Source organism: Platalea leucorodia, assembly GCF_965183815.1.
Source record: "Platalea leucorodia genome assembly, chromosome: 5".
Taxonomy (NCBI): Eukaryota; Metazoa; Chordata; class Aves; order Pelecaniformes; family Threskiornithidae; genus Platalea; species Platalea leucorodia.
Genome location: NC_138827.1, coordinates 99,542,110 through 99,563,466, shown reverse-complemented (window position 1 = coordinate 99,563,466; position 21,357 = coordinate 99,542,110). Strand labels below are relative to the sequence as shown.

Here is a 21,357-nt window from a genome sequence, read left to right as displayed (position 1 = left end):
GGCGTTCCTGCGAGCCTCTAGCCATAAAGCAGATCCTCCCTAACCGATCCCAGAAATGTCTCGTACGACACAGCTTACCCTATGTTATTACGTTTGGTTTGCAGCATTCCTGTAGTAAATCAAGACTATTATTTCGTAAATATATTTTTAACATGCGCATTCAAAAGTAACTCTCAAGAATCTGTTCTTTCACCAACAAAGTGAAAAAATCACTCGCTTTCAAATCAGCCGAGATGAGAGAGAGCACTTTAAGAACATACTAGTTTACAGTCCATTTCATTTTACTAAATTATTAAATTCTTCCTAAAAGACAGCATTATGAACACAACACAGGATTAACAAAATTTGAAATTCAAATCACAACGGAACTTTGAAGAACTTGGTTGCATGAGGACTCACAGAATGTTTTTGCCAACACTCTCTTAAAACGGGTCTCTTCTTTTTATGAACGACAACCTCCTGCATGTCTTCAAGGGAGGGGTGCTGGCCAATTTCTTCTTCAAATGGCAACATGTACTCATCGACCGGGCCTATAGATAAAAAAAAAAAAAGTTAAACCACCGATTTTGCTTTAAAAAAGGGGAAGAAAAAATAAGACTGGTGTCTTAGAAATGTAGCCCCTGATCAGCACCTTAGGGAGCAGTTTACTTTCTGTTGCCGTTACAAGCTCACCCTATGACAGGTTAGCAGCAAGCGGTGACTAAGACTTTAATTAAGCAGCAGCAGCCTCTCCAGGAGCTACAGGGCTTTGCTCCCCGGCGCGGCAGCCAAGCGCAGCTCCCGGCCCAGCTCCCCTGCGATCGCAAGCTTCGAAACGCAGGGGCGGGAGCCACAGCTTCTCCCCCGCCTCCTCCAGCAAATCCCAGTGGTGGTAAGATAAATCCTCCTCCTCCTTTCAAGTTTGCTGGCTCTCTTGGTATCTGATTACCAAGCAGGCGCCCCGGAGCCACTTGTGAATGTTTTCAATACCACACACACTGCGAAAAACGCGCTTGCAACAGCAACTGCTGCGTCCCTCTGAGAACGCAATGCGTCTCCCCCTCCGATCCATACAGCCCAGGACAAAAGTACTTACGTTGAAGGCTAAGCGTAATGCTTGTCCGTAACACAATCAGAGGGACAAGGTTTGTATGCTGAACTATAGATTACGTAGCTATAGATTATATAATTACGTGATTGTAATGTATACTTTGTGCTCTCAGATCAAAAGTCTGAAACCAGGAGGAAGGGGACCACGGAAGAAACGAGCGGTATGGTACGGATGAGGCTGATGAGACTTAGTGAAACGGACTGGGTACCTTCTGGGGAAAAAACCCAACCCCAAAAAACCCCCCCACGGATTTGCAGAAAGAAAAACAGCAGCCACGACTGTAGAGCCCCACAAAGCTGTGATTCAGGAGGGCTGCTTCCCTTCACTGATGTCTCCTTTACCTTCTGGAGTAACGACCACACCGGCCAGAGAGGCCTACGACACGCTTCCAGTAAGATGTGTGTCGGTTTTGCAGTACACCGAGGCACGAAAAATCGACAGAGAATGCGGGGCTGCCTCAGAGACTTGTGCAAGATCGTGTCGATCCTGCTAGTAAACAGCTTAACATTTTCAAAAGGGTAAAAATCTCCCCCGTGGCTTCTGCTCCGCGAGGAATGTTTGAAGCAGAAGAGCACGGCGCGGAGCAGGAGAGTGCTGTGGCCATGCGCCGATCTGCTGAGATCTCCAGTTCAGCTTGGCTTTTCATACGGGTATCTGGCAGCTGCACTGGGCCCTCGCAGGAGGGCTCCGTGACAAACAGCATCACCAGCCCAAGCGAAACCATCAGATTTATTTAGTTGAATTTAGCTGCTCTAAAGACTGTACTGAAAATGCAACTTTCTCCCACACATTTTTGAGCCTTGTCTTTTGTCTTGTTCTTGATTAATCCTGACTTATCCTGGACACCCAAAAAAGATCTCTCTTTACAAAATTTAAGAATAGCATTCATACTTGAAACAGGGTATCTGATATCTTGATAGCTTAAGAACGGGATCCAATGGTTTGCTTTGAGGAAAACAACGGTGATGGACCCATAGCTGACAAAGTATCAGCTGCAGATTTCTCAGGCGTTACTGTATTTTCAGTCTCCGAGCTATCAACAATTAATTAGAAATTCCTCAGAGGTTCTGACATCTACACGTGCTGAACTAACGCTGCACTAGTGACAACGAAGAGGAAGACAGGGCAGGGAAGGACTGCAGGTACATGGCGGAGTCTCACTCTGGCACCTGTGGCTATAAACCAGAAGCAGACGTCTCATGGCTCACTGCAGACAGCCGGCTTCCTGAGGCACCGAGGAGCAGCTCACCGTCCTTCGGGAAGGGCCAAGGCGGTACCGTATCCTGCACGTGCTTGTAAGCAGCTAGAAAATTACTGACTCCATCAATGCTCTTTATAATAAAATATACGTCGACCTATGAAAATTCGTCATGTCTTTTAGCCTCACTATACTGGGAACAGATCTCTGACATGAACAGCTTCCACAGGCAGCACGAAAAGGCAGGTCGGTGTCCGGATGCTACGGTGTGCAGCAGGAGCCACCCATTTCTCAGCGGGTGCTGTGGGCTATCTTTGTTACCAAGGTTAATCCAATCTGAGCTTTTGTTTATTGAAAGCAGCAAAATCTTTAAGATGAACTGATTGGCACCGACACTGTCAGGCTGACGCAGAGGACATCGCACCTATTAGGTTAGGAGCTCCACAGTAATTCTCTCTCGTCCTTACCAAGACCAGGCGAAGAAATGCAACAGGTACCCGTGTACCAGAAAACTTTTACCTGGGATGCCAAACCCTGAAGAGACTAAATTATAAAGCGACGACGTGATGTTGGTGTTTCGTTCATTTCCCCACAAGACTACCACCCGTATTAAATTTTATTACATACGTATAATCTACCTTCCACACCTCTCACAAGTTACATCAAATATTTCCATAGATCACGTATGTTGCTTACCATCTGAGGCAGTACAGCGTGACGCCAATTCCCAGAGGACTAATCCCATGGCATACATATCTATCCGCAAAAACGCATCCCTTTGGAAGTTTATAGCACCTTCTAGTACCTCAGGAGCCATATACCTTCGTGTACCAACCTTGAAAGACAGGAAAGCATAAACATTTGCATGCTAAGAATCGACACGACCACAATTACCACTCCAGCTGGTGCTGATTATAATAATACTGTAGACCTGTACTATTTTTTGTCAAAGATTAAAAATAGCCATGGTTTTAGGACTAAGTCTTGGAAGTTTCTTGTAGTCTTATAGCCAATAGCAGGTAAGAGGAATTAGAAACAATCGTATAGACTGGGCCCTATAAAGGATACTTATGAAGCAGGAAAACCTGAATATATTTTAAAATAACATATTTGCATGACAATTCAACATATTTGTCACTCCCATTCCTTACTTTCTTCCAGATTACAGGAAGGCCATTATTCTTAGTCTTCCATGTCAAAAGAATATTAAAGTTTTGCATAAGGATGTGAAACTTGCTTATGTCTCTTCCCATGACAGGAGCAGTAATAAAAATACCAAAGGAAAAGTAGCTACCCAAAGTAAAATTTATACCAAGAAAGTTCTATGAAACCACTTATACAAAACTGGCCACTAAGTGAAACTTCGGGGATACCCCTTCTTTTTGGCCACAGTCAATTATGAAATGATGCCATCTGACCAAATCAGAACTTACACCATGTCTGAACAAGATCTACTCCACTATTTGAACCTTGGTGGTAATAGCTATGTTTCTCTTAAGCAGTGTTACTGAGGTTTTATAATCTTATTGTAAGGATTTTATTTTTGTCGCTCAATCATAAACTGTGAAGTTCTGCCTAAAATTAAATATATTTAGTTTTCCAGAAACTGTAATGCTCTAAGCTCAAGCTTGTTATTTTAAAAGTACATGGTACTAAAACAGTTCCCTGTTGTATGACAAGTGCTTGATGAGTACTGTTGTCATTTCAGGAAAGCGACTGTTGCTAGGTCAGAAAGTTAGAAACTCGCTGCCAGCATCAGCCCTCAATTTCTGCACAGTATCTCAGAACAATTAATAAAATATAGCAAGACCACTCCTTCTTATCCAAATCCTCCGGTAAGAATGAAAATAAGGGGGGGGGGGGGGGGAAGGGCCGTGTAATGAGGGGGGGGAAGGCTGGGATCTGTAATTATCTAAAGAATTGTTTCATTTTTAGCCTGTGAGAAGAAAGCACAAATTGCCATCCTCATTAAGGGTCATCAAAAATAGGGTTGATGATTAGGATCCTCTGCATGAAAAATACCTAAACTATCGATTTCCATTCCCGTGCAGTTAACAGTTGTATCATTTATGCAAATAAATTGGTATTTACCTGTCCATGTGTATCCCCTGCAGACTTTCCAGCCTCAAACTTTAAAGCTAGACCGAAATCAGCAATACAAGCTGTAAGATTATTTTTCAGCAGCACGTTCTTGCTTTTGATGTCCCTTTGAAGTTAAGGGAAAAAATTAGAAGTCTAGAACATGAAATACCATATAAAGTTCTAAGGAAACAGTAATATAATAAAACAAAGAACATGATAATACGAAAGGCAAGAAAATCATGAAGAAGCAGTCCATTCAAACAACAAAAGAATAATAATAAAACCTAGGAGCACACTTGCACACCTTTATTCTTACGGAAATATATGAGACCACAATTGGAACTATCATTTTATGCTTAGCTTTAAAATACATACAGATTTATAAGCATGTATGATACAGAAATAGAAGAAAAATGTAGCTACTCCATACTGTAGCTACAACTACATTTTGTTTGTTTAAATACTAGGAAACAAAACACTTTGAAAAATGAACCTTGGTTGTTTCTAACAAGGAGATACATGATTTCCTGCAGAAACAAAGGATGCTGGCCTGGAGCCAGGGACTCCCATCTGTCCGGTGTGTACCTCTCCCCCTCCCCCATGTCACCATCAGCCAAGCCGTTTTGCTCATGAAATTCCAAGTTCTGCAGGACCTGTATGTCTCTTACTCTATATGCCTATCTTTTATTTTGGTTACCACTATCATTTCAGCTCCCTACTTCTATCAACAGCTCTCTATACCTACCTCATTTAAAAAACCAGCACCACACTCAACAATAGGCATAACACCACTTACAGTAAGTTTCTCTCTGAAGGCATTCAGTATTACTTAAAGTTACATACATAAGTGTTTCGCTTGTTTCAAATAGCCATAATGCCAATTATTTCATATACTGCAGAGGGTCCTTAAATAATTAACTGTATTAAAAAAAAAGAATTTATGACATTAACCACAATCACCACACCAAGTTCTATAAACCATCAGCTAGACTTTTGCTTAGGCTGAGCAGATTTTTCTTACAAGGCTCTTGACAATTCTGGAAGGAAGATAGCACAGAGTAATTATTTGAATACTTCCTCTCTATCCACATTTCTTATCCTTTAACTCAAAGTTAAACATAACCATCACCTGAAAATATTTTAGATATACTGTACCTATGTGAGATGGCAGGTTTATGTCCATCTTTTAGCCCTGGTATATCCTCGTGAAGATAAGCCAAGCCTCTAGCCATAGTTTGAGCGATGTGACATAGCTCATTCCAAGAGACCACATTAGCCTTCAGAAAGTCCGTTAATGAACCCTGCAGAGCAAAAAAGAAAAACAATTACAGGATCAATTTCATTCTCAGCTACTCATAAAGCAAACTTCTAGATGGCCTCCATCATTACAGAACACGATATGCCTGTCTGCCTCTCTCTTGTTTTCTGATAGACCATGTAATTATCCACACATATATGCAATCAACTGCTAGTTTAAACAACAAAAAAATTACCTTTGCATCATCTCTGGGCCACGAATAGCATCAAGACGCATCACCTCACCAAGCAAACAGCGCAATGAACTCGGGTTCAGTGGCACGCTTGCCAATGAGCTGCGCTTAACTCTCAGTGTCAGAAACAGGAGCTAGACTTAGGATATTGAAGGTCTTTATAAAGACAACCCTGCTTTTGCAAGGGTGATTTATAATCTTCCAGGCACAGGAAATTACAGGTTAGGTTCACCTTCCAGAATCCTGCTGTTCTCGAAGACCTTTAACTGATAGTCTAAGTCTTTCTTTTCTTACAGACCAGCAACAGTGAACTCCAGTTTCACAATATAGTTTCAGAGTGAAATACATACTCTGAATAAATATAGAGAGATGAAGTAAAAATCTAGTCAACATAAAGCACTCCTCTTCAAACTCACTTCTATAGCCCACTCTATACACACATTTTCATGGATTTGCATGTGATCCGGTTGGTGAGATGCCACCGTGTCACATGTTGCTGTGTGAAAAGCCAACCCAAAAGGGAAAAATGAGCAAAGTGCTGTCAAAGTGTAGAGGCTAGACTTTAAAAATAAAATAAAAAAATGCGCATTTTCCATCAGAGTCATCCCGGATGCCATCTTTCCAACAGGAACAAGATTTTTAAAACTCTTAGACAAAAAACAAACAAAAAAATGGCAATAACTTTTCAGAAAGGCATATTAGTTTATATTATCTACTTGATCATGAAGATCTATCAAAAATTTTAAACAGTTGGACAGTTTTAGTCTTCTAAATGATTAAAGCACAGGCATAAATGGGACAAAAATGCCAGAATGAGGAACGTAATACTCAATACTAGAAATATGATCTATGACCTAGCCTTAAGCTATTAGTCTATCCATACTATACAGATCTATATTTTCTCAAATCTGCTTCAGGTAGCATCTTCTTAACACCTCTTTGCCTGTGCCAGTGCTAAATTTAAGTCCGGGGCTTTTTCTGCTCTTTGTGCTTACATCTGTGACAGTTACATGCATTAAAAAAAAATACAATCTAAGCGGACAAAATAAAACCGTGAACATATTCCTAACCACATGTGTTTCTTCTTGTGGTTATCGCAATACAACTGATACATATTACTTCATTCTTATAGACACAAATCCGCTAACACAAGTAAAACACAAATAAAACGCCACAATCTTGGATGGAGTTTATTTAATTTAGGCAGATTTAGATGAGGGATATTCAAAAAAACTCATTCTAAAAAGCAAAAAAGTAGAATAAGTTTTTGTTTGTTTTCTGAAACAACTCCTCTGTTAAGTAAAGGATGATGACAACTTTCTCAGCTGGCTGACAATAAATTTAAATAAATTCATATCCACTGAAAAGAGACAAGCTAAGAATAAGCAACGACTATTTTAAATTTTATTTCGTAACTGTCTAAAGTTCACATTTGTGACAGATACCTAAGGCTGTTCTTCCTCTACCATAATCATAAAAACCCAGGAACTACACTGAGAACTAAACATACCTTTTCATGAAATGCTGTAATCAACCAGAGATCGACATCAATGCTAGTGCCTCGTTTCTCTGCACCAATGAACTGCAGGATATTGTCATGCTTCATTCCAGGTAAACTGTAAATTTCATATTCGTTCTGCCATGACTGTTTGTCCTTTAAACAAAAGAACACATCAAACCAAGTTAACACCATATTCATGAGAATAAGAGGTACTTTCCCTGACAGAAGTTTCTTCCTATAATTTACTGTCCATTTGTAAATGATCTGTCAAAACTGCTAAAACCTTTTTTTTTTTTTAAGACAGATTTACTACCTAGATCATAGTGTATGCAATTAACATTATGAGGCTGATAATTTAAAAATTACAAGTGTTTAGACTAATAACAATATTTGTGCTACAAACCACTGACCTAACATATACAAAAATATGAAAAAACGTCTGTCTTCACTTATATTACGTATTCACATAAAGTGGAAAATTGTCTGAAAAACTTAAATTCGTTGTAAATAGACATCAACTGTTGAAAACAACATCAACTATCACAGGTAAGAACCATGGAAACACAAAGCTGTAGGTTAGGATTGAAGTCTACATACTGCAAATCATTACGATTGCTTTAGTCTGAAGAGCATGGTTCAATTTTTATATTTTATTCATCTACAACAGCCCTATAAAGAATTAGAAATAGGTTTTCCTTCATTAAAAAATAATGAACAAAGCCTCAGATTTAATTTATGCTGGGCTGATGGCTGAAACCAGCATAAATACCTGCCATTTCTCCTAGAAGAATAAGAACACGCGGATGTATTTATTCAGCAAGTCAACACTTGCTTAATCATCAGAAAACACAAGCACATCTCACCTCAAGTAGCAGTGGGTGTTTTTAAATCATGTAAACTCTATCCTAATATCAATGTGTATGATCACTTTGTATTCTTTAACTAGACTGGATCTTAAAATTATGAGTACAATCTATTCTAAAACCTGGCTTTCAGAGGGTACTTGTTGGGAAGTAAATATTATTTCACTTAATTGAGGCAAATTTAACTGGAACAATCACCCTATGGGCTTGCATTTCAGGACAGTCCTTCCAAGTACAATTTAATTTGTACTTGAATTAATTCTTCTCAACTGATTGAGAGATGTGTCAGAGCCACTTAGAACTATTCATGCTAAATATGTATTTTTATGGCTAGAAACATACATAGCTTTCACAGAGTTTATGTTTCAAGAATGTATGTTTGCTCCATTAAAATACTTACTTTAATTCAATAAAACTCTACCTGCACATTTTTCAGCTGGCAACACTTCTGCATTTAAGAATTTCTTTGAACTATCTAAAATAAAAGCCTCTTCTTGTGACTAGAAAAGCTGGTTTAACATGACGATATTACAGGCAACACAGGACCCTAAGAACTTCTGCTTACCTGAATAGGGAATATTTTGACTGCAACATACTCATTTAGTAGTTGAGCTTTCCATACACATCCAAATCTTCCCCTAGCTTTGATCTCTAGTAACTGCAACGGCTTCAAACCCATCAACGGTGAAGGCGGTGGTGGTCCAGGATCCTGAAATCAGGTTAAAACCATTAATTAATTTTGCTACTGTGTGTGCTATCTACGATGACAGCACTTAAAATAAAGGCTTGTAAAGGAAAGAGACTTGGTACCATATACCCAACCCCCTTGCAACAAATTCCCCCAAACAAACCAGAAACAAAACAGCAACCCTTCTCCACAGGAAAGAAAAAAGAAATTATAAAACATGCTCAGAATTAATATGCAAGCGACAGCATAACAACAGTTACAGTATAAATCTGTCTAACCAGGCGTAAAAGCACAGCAGAAATTAAGGAATAAAGATAATCAAGCTTTACTTGTTATTTTTTTTTCAAGTAATAGAATTGAAATGAGCACCTTTGATACATTTAAGGTTGGTTTGTTTGTTTGTTTGACATATATGTGACCTGTTTAATCCTTTACTTCAATGGCCTGGTGACTTGACTGTACGCAGCCACCAAGCCCGCTCCGTGTGACCGACCTCAGCCATCAGCCGGGAAGCAGAAGGTGTCTACATGAGCAATTTGGTTGGCGACAGCGGCGCAGAGCTGAAGCGAATCCCCTCACTGCCTGCAGCTCCCCCGAGCTGTCGAGCTGGTACCAGCACAGCTCTGCTTCAAAAGCTCCACTGCTTACTGGGGACATCAGGTTGCAAACCAATATGCAGGCAGACCATGCCACCACAAGGTCTTCCAGGACGTAACTGATCTTTTTTGATTCAGAAACCATTGAACCACAGGCGCAGTGCAGGCATTTGGCACAGGAAACCAAACATCACCATCTCCAAGCCACTCGAACGGCGGTGGGAGGAACCACAGCACCGAAGCCTCACCGTACCAATCCACTGCTATTGCTCCCAACTTTTGCTAAGGTAGATGGCCAATACGTTACTGAAATGTGAGTACTTGGCGGTACCCCAGAAACAGAACTGGAATTAAATTTAAGAGATTATCTTGTCATATCTTGCAGCGTTTATACTTTACTGAGGGGCTAGCCCAACAATTTTCAAATATGACAGCACAAGCTGGGAAGTACAACTGCAACTGAGATAGAGCTTCCGTACAGCTATCCATATAACCACCGATCTTACTACAGATTTGAACAACTTCCCCTTCTGGGAAAGAAAATGTGACAGCTTATTGAATATCTTGTCTTTTATACATCTCTTACATGTTCTGTATCATACACGTCATCCGAATATAACAAGCAGATTTTCAACTTTATTGCCAAAGATGTGCTTCTTTCTGGGCTGTCCTTTTCTCTCCAGTCTACCATGTGAGATTAGCTTGTACCTATGCAAGCTTCTTCCCTACCACGAACAAATGCATCGGACCCATTTACGTATGCCTCTGCATCAAATAATATTACCCTATGCACAGAGCCAGAGAAACATGACCTCTTCTGTCTGATCCCTGCTTTCTGCAGGAAAATAAGTCAAGTTCTGGTGTGTAGCGGTCACTAAGCAGAATTACCAATACTATCACCACGAGAAACAGCTCCACCTTCCTTCCACTCCCCCCAGTTAGTTTAAACCATGACTTGTTCCTCAGTCCAAATTACTACAGAGACCTGCAAACGCCAATGCCAGCAGCGATGCACGGGGGCAGGCTGCTCGACCACAGATGGGAAGAGGGTGAGCGGCTGCTTTTAGTGGCAGTGCGGGTCTACGGAGACCACAAAATTGTACCACAAGTCTCAATACTGCGTATGAAAGAAACAAACAGAAAGTTAGGTATTGCTTTGAAATTATATCCACACTGCAGAATGTAACAAAAAAAACCCTAAAGTCTACTGTTAAAAAAAAAAAAAAAATCTTCAAAACATTCACTTGGCTTCTCTACAGTCGTCTTCTACTGGAGTCGTTGCTTCAAATGAGAGTACTCAATAGTTAAGTATTTGAGCACTTCAGTTAGCAACATAGAAGTCTTGTGCACGTTAAAGACATTTTCTGAACAACTGGGGTTTTAAGTATACTTTACTACTGTGAGAATGGAGACAAGTGCTTCTGTATCCAACACAAGTTTCGAGTAGTTTAAACGTAGGAATATATAACCATTCTCTTGTTTCTTATTAAGCAACAAATACATCCTTCAAAAAGCACAAGTTTCAGAGGCAGATAGATTCATAGCAATTTAAGGAAACTGTAACCTAATTCCACAAATTAATAACTACAAGAAAATATAATGTTTGAAATTCAAATTAGAGACACATTACAATACTAGCCTCAGAAAAGTATGAAATCCATTCGCAAATATGACAGCAACAGATGCTTAAAGTTGTTTCATCAAAATTGCTGGGTTTAAAGTGGACAAACAATACAGAAAATGAAGTTTAAGAGTTAACTTTTCCCTCCCGTCCTGCCTCTCATGCAATGCCAAAGCCCTTTATGAATACTTCGAGCACCAGGGAAATCCCTGTCCTTAATTTGTAATAGTTACAGCTACAAACAAAACTAGAAACAAGATGCCCAAATTTACTCACAAAAGCCTACTTTAATTTGTAAAAAAAACCTGCTGTTTTTAAGAATCCTGAGCACTGTGCAGCATCTGGGGATTTAACACCAGGCAATCAGACAACTTTTAAAGTTTTGAACCTAGTGACTTGCCTAAATTTAGAGAACAGTTTGTGGGAAGTAAACCCAAATCTCACTTTGCGTTAGTGGCTGGAACGACTCCCTTTCCTTTCCATACATTTCGGCATTTTGAAGCGCACTATGTGAATTTTTTCAAGCAATCAAGCAAATGACCACTTAATCCTTCTCAGAGATTTGATGAAAAAAATTACAGCATCTATCACATGAGAGAAGGCAATAACTCCTCCGCAAAGAGTGGCCAGAGGAAACTGGTGCTTCTTACTTTCACATTAGACCATGACAATTTTCATATACCTGAATTTCACATTTCCTAGAAAATCCTGGCATTTCAAAGTATTTTCCCACTACCTTACATAGCAACCTCCTGCGGTTCTCTGCACATTTCCCTTTCGTGTTGAAACAGCCTTATGAAGTCAAAACTTCCGGCGTTCTTATGAAGCAGCAACACACACCCACACGCACAAATCAAAACAAATCTGATTTAAAATGGGAAGTATAATTGCCTTCTGTTAACATAACTAAAAAGAATAGTTTTCCATGCTGCTTCTGATTTTTTTTTTTTCCTAAACATCTTTGTTAAAAATCAACAGGCATTTACTCTAAAACTACAGGTACTATTTTTATATCAAAACATTCCTTGAAAATATTTTCAACTTGCTCTACTTCTAAGCAAAAATGTTTAACGTGCCACAGGCATAATTATTTTTGTATGGCTTTTTAAAATCATCTCTGTGGCGCCAAGGATGATGATACAACGTGAGCAAAGATATAATGTGGATCTATTAGTCTAACAGCTTGCCACAGCTGTCAAAAAATAAGGGCCCAATTTCCCGAGCTTTCCCTGTCCCTTCCCTTGGGCTGATTCTGGTACTTGTCTGACCACACAGCAAATCAAGGCAATACGCTATATTGACAGAAAGCTGATATTTATTTCTTTATTTTTAAAATCGGGTTAATTTTCTGATAGCTTAGCAAATTGAATCAGCCTGCAACACAGCCCAGGTCAACACAAGAAGCACGGCACGGCAGAGGGAAGCAGGGCTCGCTCTCTCGGGAGCGGTGAGCCGCTGGCCCACGTAACTTCATCCCAAGTACTCCACCTTCTCAAAGGCGTGCTCCGTCCTAACGCCGGCGCAGTTAGCAGAGGCAGCAGGATCTCTCCTGCTGCACAACCATCTACTGTCAGATAAAAAGCAGAAGCAGCTATGCCGGCAAAAAGTCCTTGAACTGACTGGGTCATGCGATGCCTAATACTCAGACAACTAGGCTGTACTCTTCCTATAGCTCAAAGCCATTGATCATTAAAACCTAAGTTCGAGTTGCATGGTGATCTCAAAATCATGGGCATCTAGTTACGTTGTACCCTGTCATATTTTTAAATCCCAAGCAGGGCTTTGTGGTTCTCATTTTTATAGCTGGAGTTGCAGTCAGCTGTCAGGTAGCGCATCCTAGTCATACCAGAAAAAGAACAGAGGGAAAAATACTCATTAAAGAATGGTAACTTCCAGAAACAGGTTTCCCTAAGTGCATTCAAGAATGGTTCTCACGATCAGAGGGAAGCTTAACAAACTACACATCTTTTAAAAATACGACCAACTGATCAGTTTGTTTAAAGACCTGCCCCACCACAGCCCGTCAGTACTTGAGTTTATCTCCAGTCACGTCTCTCATACGGCAACTGAATCAGGTGATTCATCATGTACAACAAAGGGAAAAAAAGACCAATTATCCAAACGGGGTTGTACATAGACGCATTTCTCCTTCCTGACTCCAAAATATAAACAAGTACTCAAACTTCCAGAGCACATGCAAGTTTTCCTTGTTAAATGGTGCAATATCTCCCCTGGGTTACATTTATTCTACAGCTTGTATTGTGAGTATGTTTGACAAGTTCTCATTGAAGGCGTCTGATGACTAATCTTGGTTGTTTCCTCCCTTTCTAATTTGGGACTGGTTCATTTTCAAACAGATGACCTGTGAAGTTAAGATCCAAATATGGTCAAAGGAGTCAGAATTCTTAAATGTTGTCATTATTCTAAAATTGACGCTATGATTTATATCAAACAACAATTTTTTAAATGGCGGAAATTTTTCTCTTTTTCACCCCACAAAATCCTCTATTTTATCGTACATTGCAAACATATTCCCTAAAGTAATGTCAACAAAGTAGTTACTTGGAGGCAGGATACTTCAGCTTCTTCCCCAACTGAAACTACGTCATTTGCAGCAAAACAGTAATACAAATAGAAGGAACTCCGATAACTCTTTACAGATGCAAGATATTCAGGAAGATATTTAAATAGCACCATTCTATTTTCTTCTAAATTACATTTACAAGGCATTTCAGCTATTCATTATCGACCTACAGAGACAACAGAAATTAAGCATTCATATTACAACTCAAATCTTGACTTTTTCAGTATTCAATTTAAAAGCCTAGCAATAATGACCAAGTTTCTGAATTAACAGTTTTCAATTACTTGTAGTTTCACATGAAGTATCAGTTGTTTAACAGAAGTAAAAACAACTTCTAGCCAGTGAAAAAAAAAAATCAAAGTAGAGACTTAACAGTGAAAGAATATTTTTCTTCACGTAACCTATTTCTCCGAGCACCTGAATCACACAGAAGAACATCACATCACCCAGAATCACAACATGAAGACCACACACCTCACTCCAACAGTTACAGGCGGTTCACGGGTGGCAGATGACAGCAGACACCAAAGACAGGACAGAAGTGGGCAGGACACGCCGGTTACTTCCCAGGCAACCCAGTACAGTGAGACTGGGAGTCCCTGCCGGCTGGACTGCTCCCGCAGCCAGAGACTGGGGTTACCAGCAAACGTGGTACCAGCAGAGCCCTTACCACCGCTCATACGACGTGGCACTAGGGTGGATGTGACACAAACGAGCTAGTCTGTAGGTGAAGAACCACAAACTGACCATGCCTGGTGTATCTCATTATCAATCCATAGCCTAAGAAGTTATAGTACATTTTAAGAAACCTATGAACAGCAGACTAAATTGGTATTTTTAAACCACGCATGCTTACAAATTTCTTGTCCAAAATACTGAAAAAAATGTAATTCATACCAAAACAACTTCTTACATATCCACAGAAAGTTCCGTAACCATGAACAAACATCAATGCATCTTACCTCAATCATTATATGAAAGGCGTGCTTGTAGAGAGGGGAAAAAACACAGGCAAAAGAAATTACTATTTATACCAAGAATGGGATGAAAAAACAGCTTATAAGAGAAGAGACAAAGTAGTTTGTGAATTAACAACAAAAAAAATTCATGGGGATAGCAATACTTTCTCGTACTAATAACAGATCATTTACAATAAAAAAGTCCATCATTACTATGTTAGCAAAGAAAAATGGACGAAAATAAAGATTATTATACAGACCGTTAGCTGAATTGATCTTACAATTAAAACCGGAATTGTCCATTAGAGGGGTATAAACAGTCATGTTACTACAAAACAGTACATAAACACATGCAGAAAAGTAAACATACATACAAACACAAGTTATGCAAACTTATTTCTTGTTATGCTCACAACTGCACAGTAGAGGGCAGCGTTGTATTTTTTAAAATTCCCTGTAATTAGTAGCTAGCTGTGGAAAATGAAAACTTTTTAATGTCTAAGTTACAGCTCAACTTTATAAACAAATAGGTCATCATATATTAGGTCTATTTTACTAAATTTAATCAATACGTCTGGCATGCTAGAGGCGTAACTAGAACCAGTGAACTTGAAAACACTATATCCAGCATATATAAAGGGAGATTACAATAGTCAAGATTCTTGCAAGCAAGTCACATGAGTTTACAGACTGTGGAATGAAATCCATTCTAGAAACCTAAGTCCCAGAGCACTGTTACTGAAACTGAAAACACATTTTAATGACACGAGCTTGTTTGCGCTACTTTCATCTCTTATTTATTGAACAATCTCATTGCCACCCAAGCAAAGAAGCGCTGAGACACCTTCGTTTCTCCTCTTGTACTTTTGCCTCAGCCATTTTCTTTGGCCTTTATAATTTGATCAGATAGATGTTGCAAGGGCATGAAATTCAAACACTTGAAGTATTCAGCTGCCACATAACAGCCATCATCCCTTTCTTCACCCTTTGTCTTTACATTCTTAGGATGCTACAGAACTTAGGGCCAACAAGAGGCTTTTCTCTGCGCTTGAAAACTGTCTAGCACACACTTAGGATTATCTAAATAATTAATAATAGAAGGGCTGAAGTATTTCTTGAAGGCCAGATTAGCTGGGAGTCAGATTTATAAATACTGTAGTAGAGCTTGCTGCCACTGACAGAGCACTAAAGAACACTGGAGCCCAACAGGATCACTCCTCTCGCCGTCGGGTCCGCAGACCACCGGACAGGAGGAGAACACCCGCACCAAGAGTCTGAAGCAGATTCTTGCAGGACCTGTACAGCCTGCAAATATTTTGGGGGCACTTCATAAGGGGGGAACAAACCCCCCCCCCACTAAACAAAAAACCCAAACCCTTCAACTGGTTTTCGGAGTAGCTGATCATCTTCACCTTCCAATCACTGTGAGCTGGTGGTTCCAGTAGAATGACAGCTATTCCACATAGACTTAGAAAAACGACAAGTAAGATTCTGCAGCACAAACTCCACAAACCACAAGCACAGTTACTGAAAGAAGTTCCTCCTCCAAGCCCCCCATATTTCCTTGCCAGAAACAGCAGTGAAGCAAAATAAAAGTATTACTCAATCTGGGAATCTGATAGGGAACGGCTACTGAACAGAGTAATAGAAATATCTCTGGGTACTCATTTTTCTACTGACTCAAGTAGTCAAAGAACAGATAATAACCGTTTAAAAAATTAAAAAGCATTGCTTGTATGAAATAGTTGTTCAACAAACGTCTTTCCTGTGGCTGTAAAAAACTTATTAGTCATTTTTTCAGAGGCCTATTTGCTATTAAAATTCTCCAGCTCCTGAGAATTATGTAAATTCCTCAGAAACAAGGAAAAAGGTACATGAATCCAACCTTTTTGCTCTTACCATAATGAGAAACTGCAAATATGAAACTCTGAGAAGTAAGAGTCCTCTCCCATGCCTCTCACTACTCTCTTACGGGGATCAGCTTCCCCCAAACACTAATAAATTAGACATGCATGAAAATTTCAGACAGAGATTTATAGACCTTCTGATTTTAAAATCATTGTCCTTCCCTTCAGATTACAGACCACCACCACCTCAGACTTTTCATTAGAAATGCAAGTATCACAAGTTTTAGCAGTATCAGGCTACTACATAAATGCAAATACATGCTTTCTTCTGTCAGGAATTAATACAACTCTTATAAATAAAAACTGGGAGCAATTACCCCCCCCCAGCTATCATCTACACAAATGTATATAAACACAGTAAATTCCTATTTATATTGCCTGAAAACTACTTCTAAATGTTTTATCAGGGATTAGGGAAATGATTTTAATATTTGTAACCAATTAGACAAACAAAAACAAGCAGCGTGGTCTTTTCCAAAACTTGGGCTATCCCCAATCATATGCTGACCTTCAAACATGTCACAAAAGTCTTTATAAACACGGTGTTCAAAATAAATGCAAATTATTGTATCACAAGTTAATTGTGCCGATTTCTTCATTTGTTCCTAACTAATACCCTAAATAGGACATCTGCGTATTCATCCGCAGTCCCTCAGTCTCTTCGGAGGACATAAGGTAAGACGAATTACTTTTGTATACTTTGTGAAATGTGTAATTCTCATCCATTTAGTGATATAAAAGATTACTTGAAACATGTCAACCTAAAACATTCAGGAGAGCATACCTGAGGATATGCAGCAAACTGGACTTTATTATGGAAAAATCATTAAAAAGCTCCTGAAGGTGCAGTACCCGATTGCAGACTTCACGGGGATCAGTATTTCAGCCTTCCTACGACTCTTCCAAAGCACTAAGACTATAATCTAAATGTGGTCTTGATAATGTAGATTATTTTGAATATTACTGTTTACAATGAATGAACAACAGAGAGAAATTCTTCAAGGTAAATTAAATATAGTGCTGTAAAAGCCTGCAGTGTCTCGTCAGTCGTTAAATGTGTATACACCAAGTGAACACTTATGAGAATAAGACACAAAGTACTGCCTACGTCCAGCCTATCGGGCGGATACACACCTTCTTGCATCAGCCTCTCAGAGCCACCCTGTACAAACCTACTCCTAAAACTAAATCAACTTTTTAATAAGGTAGGAATAAGGTACAGCATTGAAAGCAATAAGACAATAAGACAATGCTCTGCTTGAATCAATGCAAAAGCACAAAGTAACTTGAAGTTCACTACAGAAGTAAATTTAAAATTTTTTAAAAATTTTAATTGTACTTTAATCATAAACTTCTCTTTAGGCTGCCATTCAGGATAGCATACCATAAGTCTGGATTTTTATTTTCTTACCTCTTGAAGATTTAAAAAAATACGACTGCGTTTATGATTTATTTAAATGTAGATAGCTCATTCTGAAAAGCAAGTTGAGAATTCAAGAAAGTACTTTCAAAAAAAAAAATTTTAAAAGCTATCAAGATTCAGAACCAAAGTTTTGGACGTCTGGTTTTATAGTGACCATTGAAAAAGCATGCATCACTTCATGTATTTGGTTTTCAATTACTTGTCATACAAATTCTTCCCTCTGTTAAAGATTTATAAGGAACTACTTTTATTGTAATAGCCCATGAATTCTAAAAAAAGACATAGCTACAACCTATTTACCTAATACACATTAAGAACTCCTTATCTATAACAACTTTCCTACTACTTTCTCACAGTATCCCTGTATTTGTGGTTTGTTTTTTTTTTTTTTTTTCCCCTTTAAACAACCATATCATAGTTGTGCCACACAGTACCACAATCAAAGGACAGCACCAGATCTTCCTGCTGTGTCATTCCAGCTATTGACTGGAATCAATTATAGAAGGAATTTGTATTAGTCCTGATGATATGAAATGCAGTATGTGAATTCATGCACACATCTAGCAATCCAAATCTTGAGATTGTTCAGCCATTCCTTTTTATTATCAACACTGCCACTCATTATATGTTAATCATTCATTAACCACTGATACATACCCAACCTTAACTCCTTCCTAGCTAGCCACAAGCTCTAACTCAGTCTTTAGCTATTTTTTTTTTTTTTAAATTCTTCCTCTTTCTGAGCTCCAGCTTTTCTTTGCTGATCAATCTCTTTTCCCATTTCATATAAGCACCTGGATTCTCCTCCATGTATTTTTCAAGTAGCTATTAATCTTCCTAGGTTTGGAATAAGTCCTTGTAAAAACATCTCTCCTTTTATTCTTCATTTTTCAAGTGTTATAGTATCTATAACAACAACAAGAAAAAAAATGTGTCTGGAAGACAAAAACGGCAAAAACCTGAACACTTGATTTAATTTCTACTTTCTTCTTCAGCAGCCAACTGCAATTTCCCTAGTGAGGCAAAGGGATAAAGATTATCCCAGAAATTGCAAGTGCACCAGGTAGATTATTTCATGTGCTACAAGTTAATTTAGAGAATAAAACCAAAAAATGAAAATCTTTTCCAATGCAAACCATAAAAAATTTCCCATTACTAACTATTTTTTGAAAACAAACCATTCAAGTGACACACGCCCTCGCCAAACTCCTTGGCACCAGTCTGGTAGCTTAGGCCAGACATCTGAGGTCAAAAGACTGCCGCAAAGAGCAGTGCTTGATTTGTTTTATGTTCTTTTCCTATTCGTTTCCAACACAGCATTTGTTTTTCCACTGCTACACATGCAGTTGGACCTGCAGCCAGTAGTTCAGAATACGTCTTGCATCTGCCACTGTTAGAGATTCTTCTCCTTCATCGTTATTCACCTCCCATTATGTGATACTGTTTTCAGTTCTAATTTCTTAGAGCTGAAACTGAAATATCAAACCCATGACATAGCTACAAAAATCTATTCATACTTGGGTGTCTTCAGGAAAAGATACATTGAGGAAAGACTACAATGGTATGGTAGTGAAGGGAGCCATACCAAAATTGCCATCAACCAAAATCACAGAGTATTTTTTTATGCTCAAAAAAGCTTTTGAGACCAGAGGGCTAAGATCAATATCTCTTCATAGCTGATACATGTGCTTCAATTATTCTTAGTTCTTGGTTCACATAGCACATGACTTTGAAGACAAGGGATGTTCTCCAGATATATATGAGACCAGTGAGGTTCATTCATATGGGGTTTAAAAAAAAAAAAAAAGAAAAAAGAAAAATTAAGCACATAAAAGATTATTGTGCTCAATATAGGGAATACTGAGTGAAAAGCTTAGAACAAGCGATATATAGGAGGTTAAAAGCAGAAGATGTAGTCACATTTTTCAACGACGTAATCCTCCTCTCTGAGGAGAGAAAGCAATGGTAATTCCTAGCAACTAAGCTTGCTTTTATGGACACTCTAACAGACAGGATCTGTCCATTCCGAGTTTTTAATTAAGCTTGCTTTTATGGACACTCTAATAGACAGGATCTGTCCATTCCAAGTTTTTAAATTTCTGGTAACACCAAACAGGCCTAGATCAGGGCCTTCTTGTGCTTAGTGATTAAAAACATGACGCATCTTTGACCCAAGTTATTTCAAATGTTTCAGAAGAAAGCACAAAAATAGGTTAAGAAGACACTTATGTGAATCTGTAAAGCTTTTTTTCAACCCTCTCAACATATGACTCTTATTTTAAAAACAACACAAAACAAAAAAAGCAACTCTGTGATCCAATTAGATATTCATAACTTGGGCACTCAACAAAAAGTACAAGAGGTTAATTCCCTTTTTGCACAGTATGGATGTAAAATGTTGGGAGCCACAGCTTTGTGAACTGATAAAAAACAAAAGTGTTACTTGTGTCAGTTATGCTATAAAATAGGTTATGGTCCTATCTATCAGATGACAGAGTGGTAACACCACAGTTGTAATTAGCATTGACTGACAACTCTGGCCCAAGCTCAAGAAATGTAAAAAATAAATGAGCATAACAAATCAACTCCTTGCCATCCGCATTCGTATTTCTACCAGGAATATTAGTAGGACACTGGGGGGAAATCGAAACAACACCTAATTCGAGAGTGAAAGCCTTTGTCCGCAAAGACGGTCGTGTTTCGTTTTCAGTGTACCTGGTGCTCATGAGTGAAAACTAACCAGGTGAGAGCAACTCTTTCTATATAAAAATACAGATTCAAATATTTAAAATACTAACCCATTTTTTGGTAAATTTGATCAGACATATGAATAGATGTTCGCTGCATGATTAAATCAAGTATAAATAAGAAAATGAAATAGTTCTTTCAAACTGTTTTACTCATGCACATTCGTATTTAGCAAACTCACATTTGTTAATAACTCATTTACGAATTTAAAGAGTGACAGATTTTATAAAATTTGACAGTCAGCTTTAACTAGATAGCACCCCACACAATAAAGCAAGGCACACAGTTAACAGCACAAATGAGAGACCAAGAATACGTAAGCCAAGACTAATGGCAGCGGCAGGAGCAACGACAGGTCCCTGTACCGGCACCTCGGAGCAGAGCGCTCTGCCGCGGCCGTCCCGGACAGGCGCCTCGGGACCGGCAAGGAGCCTCTCAGCAGTTCCCTACTCTAGCGACCCCCTTGACCGACCTCTCTACCCAAACCTGAGAGAAAGCAAGACTGAAACATGGAAGGGGCAAACAAAAATATCTACTGCTTTCCAATCTTAAACCAAACATATAAGCTAATTCTACCATGTGAAATTTTAAAATTATCTGTACATTC

The 21,357-nt window shown here is 38.8% G+C and overlaps 1 protein-coding gene across 1 annotated transcript in view; it reads right to left on the bottom strand.

The window, feature by feature from the left end:
• Nucleotides 1-21,357, bottom strand: part of ACVR2A (activin A receptor type 2A) — a 71,710-nt gene that overhangs the window by 5,142 nt on the left and 45,211 nt on the right. Inside the window, exons 6-11 of the mRNA XM_082313544.1 lie at nt 8,790-8,933; nt 7,371-7,514; nt 5,526-5,671; nt 4,380-4,494; nt 2,985-3,123; nt 400-530 (exon numbers count right to left, since the gene is read on the bottom strand). Coding sequence (XP_082169670.1) covers nt 400-530; nt 2,985-3,123; nt 4,380-4,494; nt 5,526-5,671; nt 7,371-7,514; nt 8,790-8,933 — 819 coding nt within the window. The remainder of the gene's footprint in view (nt 1-399; nt 531-2,984; nt 3,124-4,379; nt 4,495-5,525; nt 5,672-7,370; nt 7,515-8,789; nt 8,934-21,357) is intronic.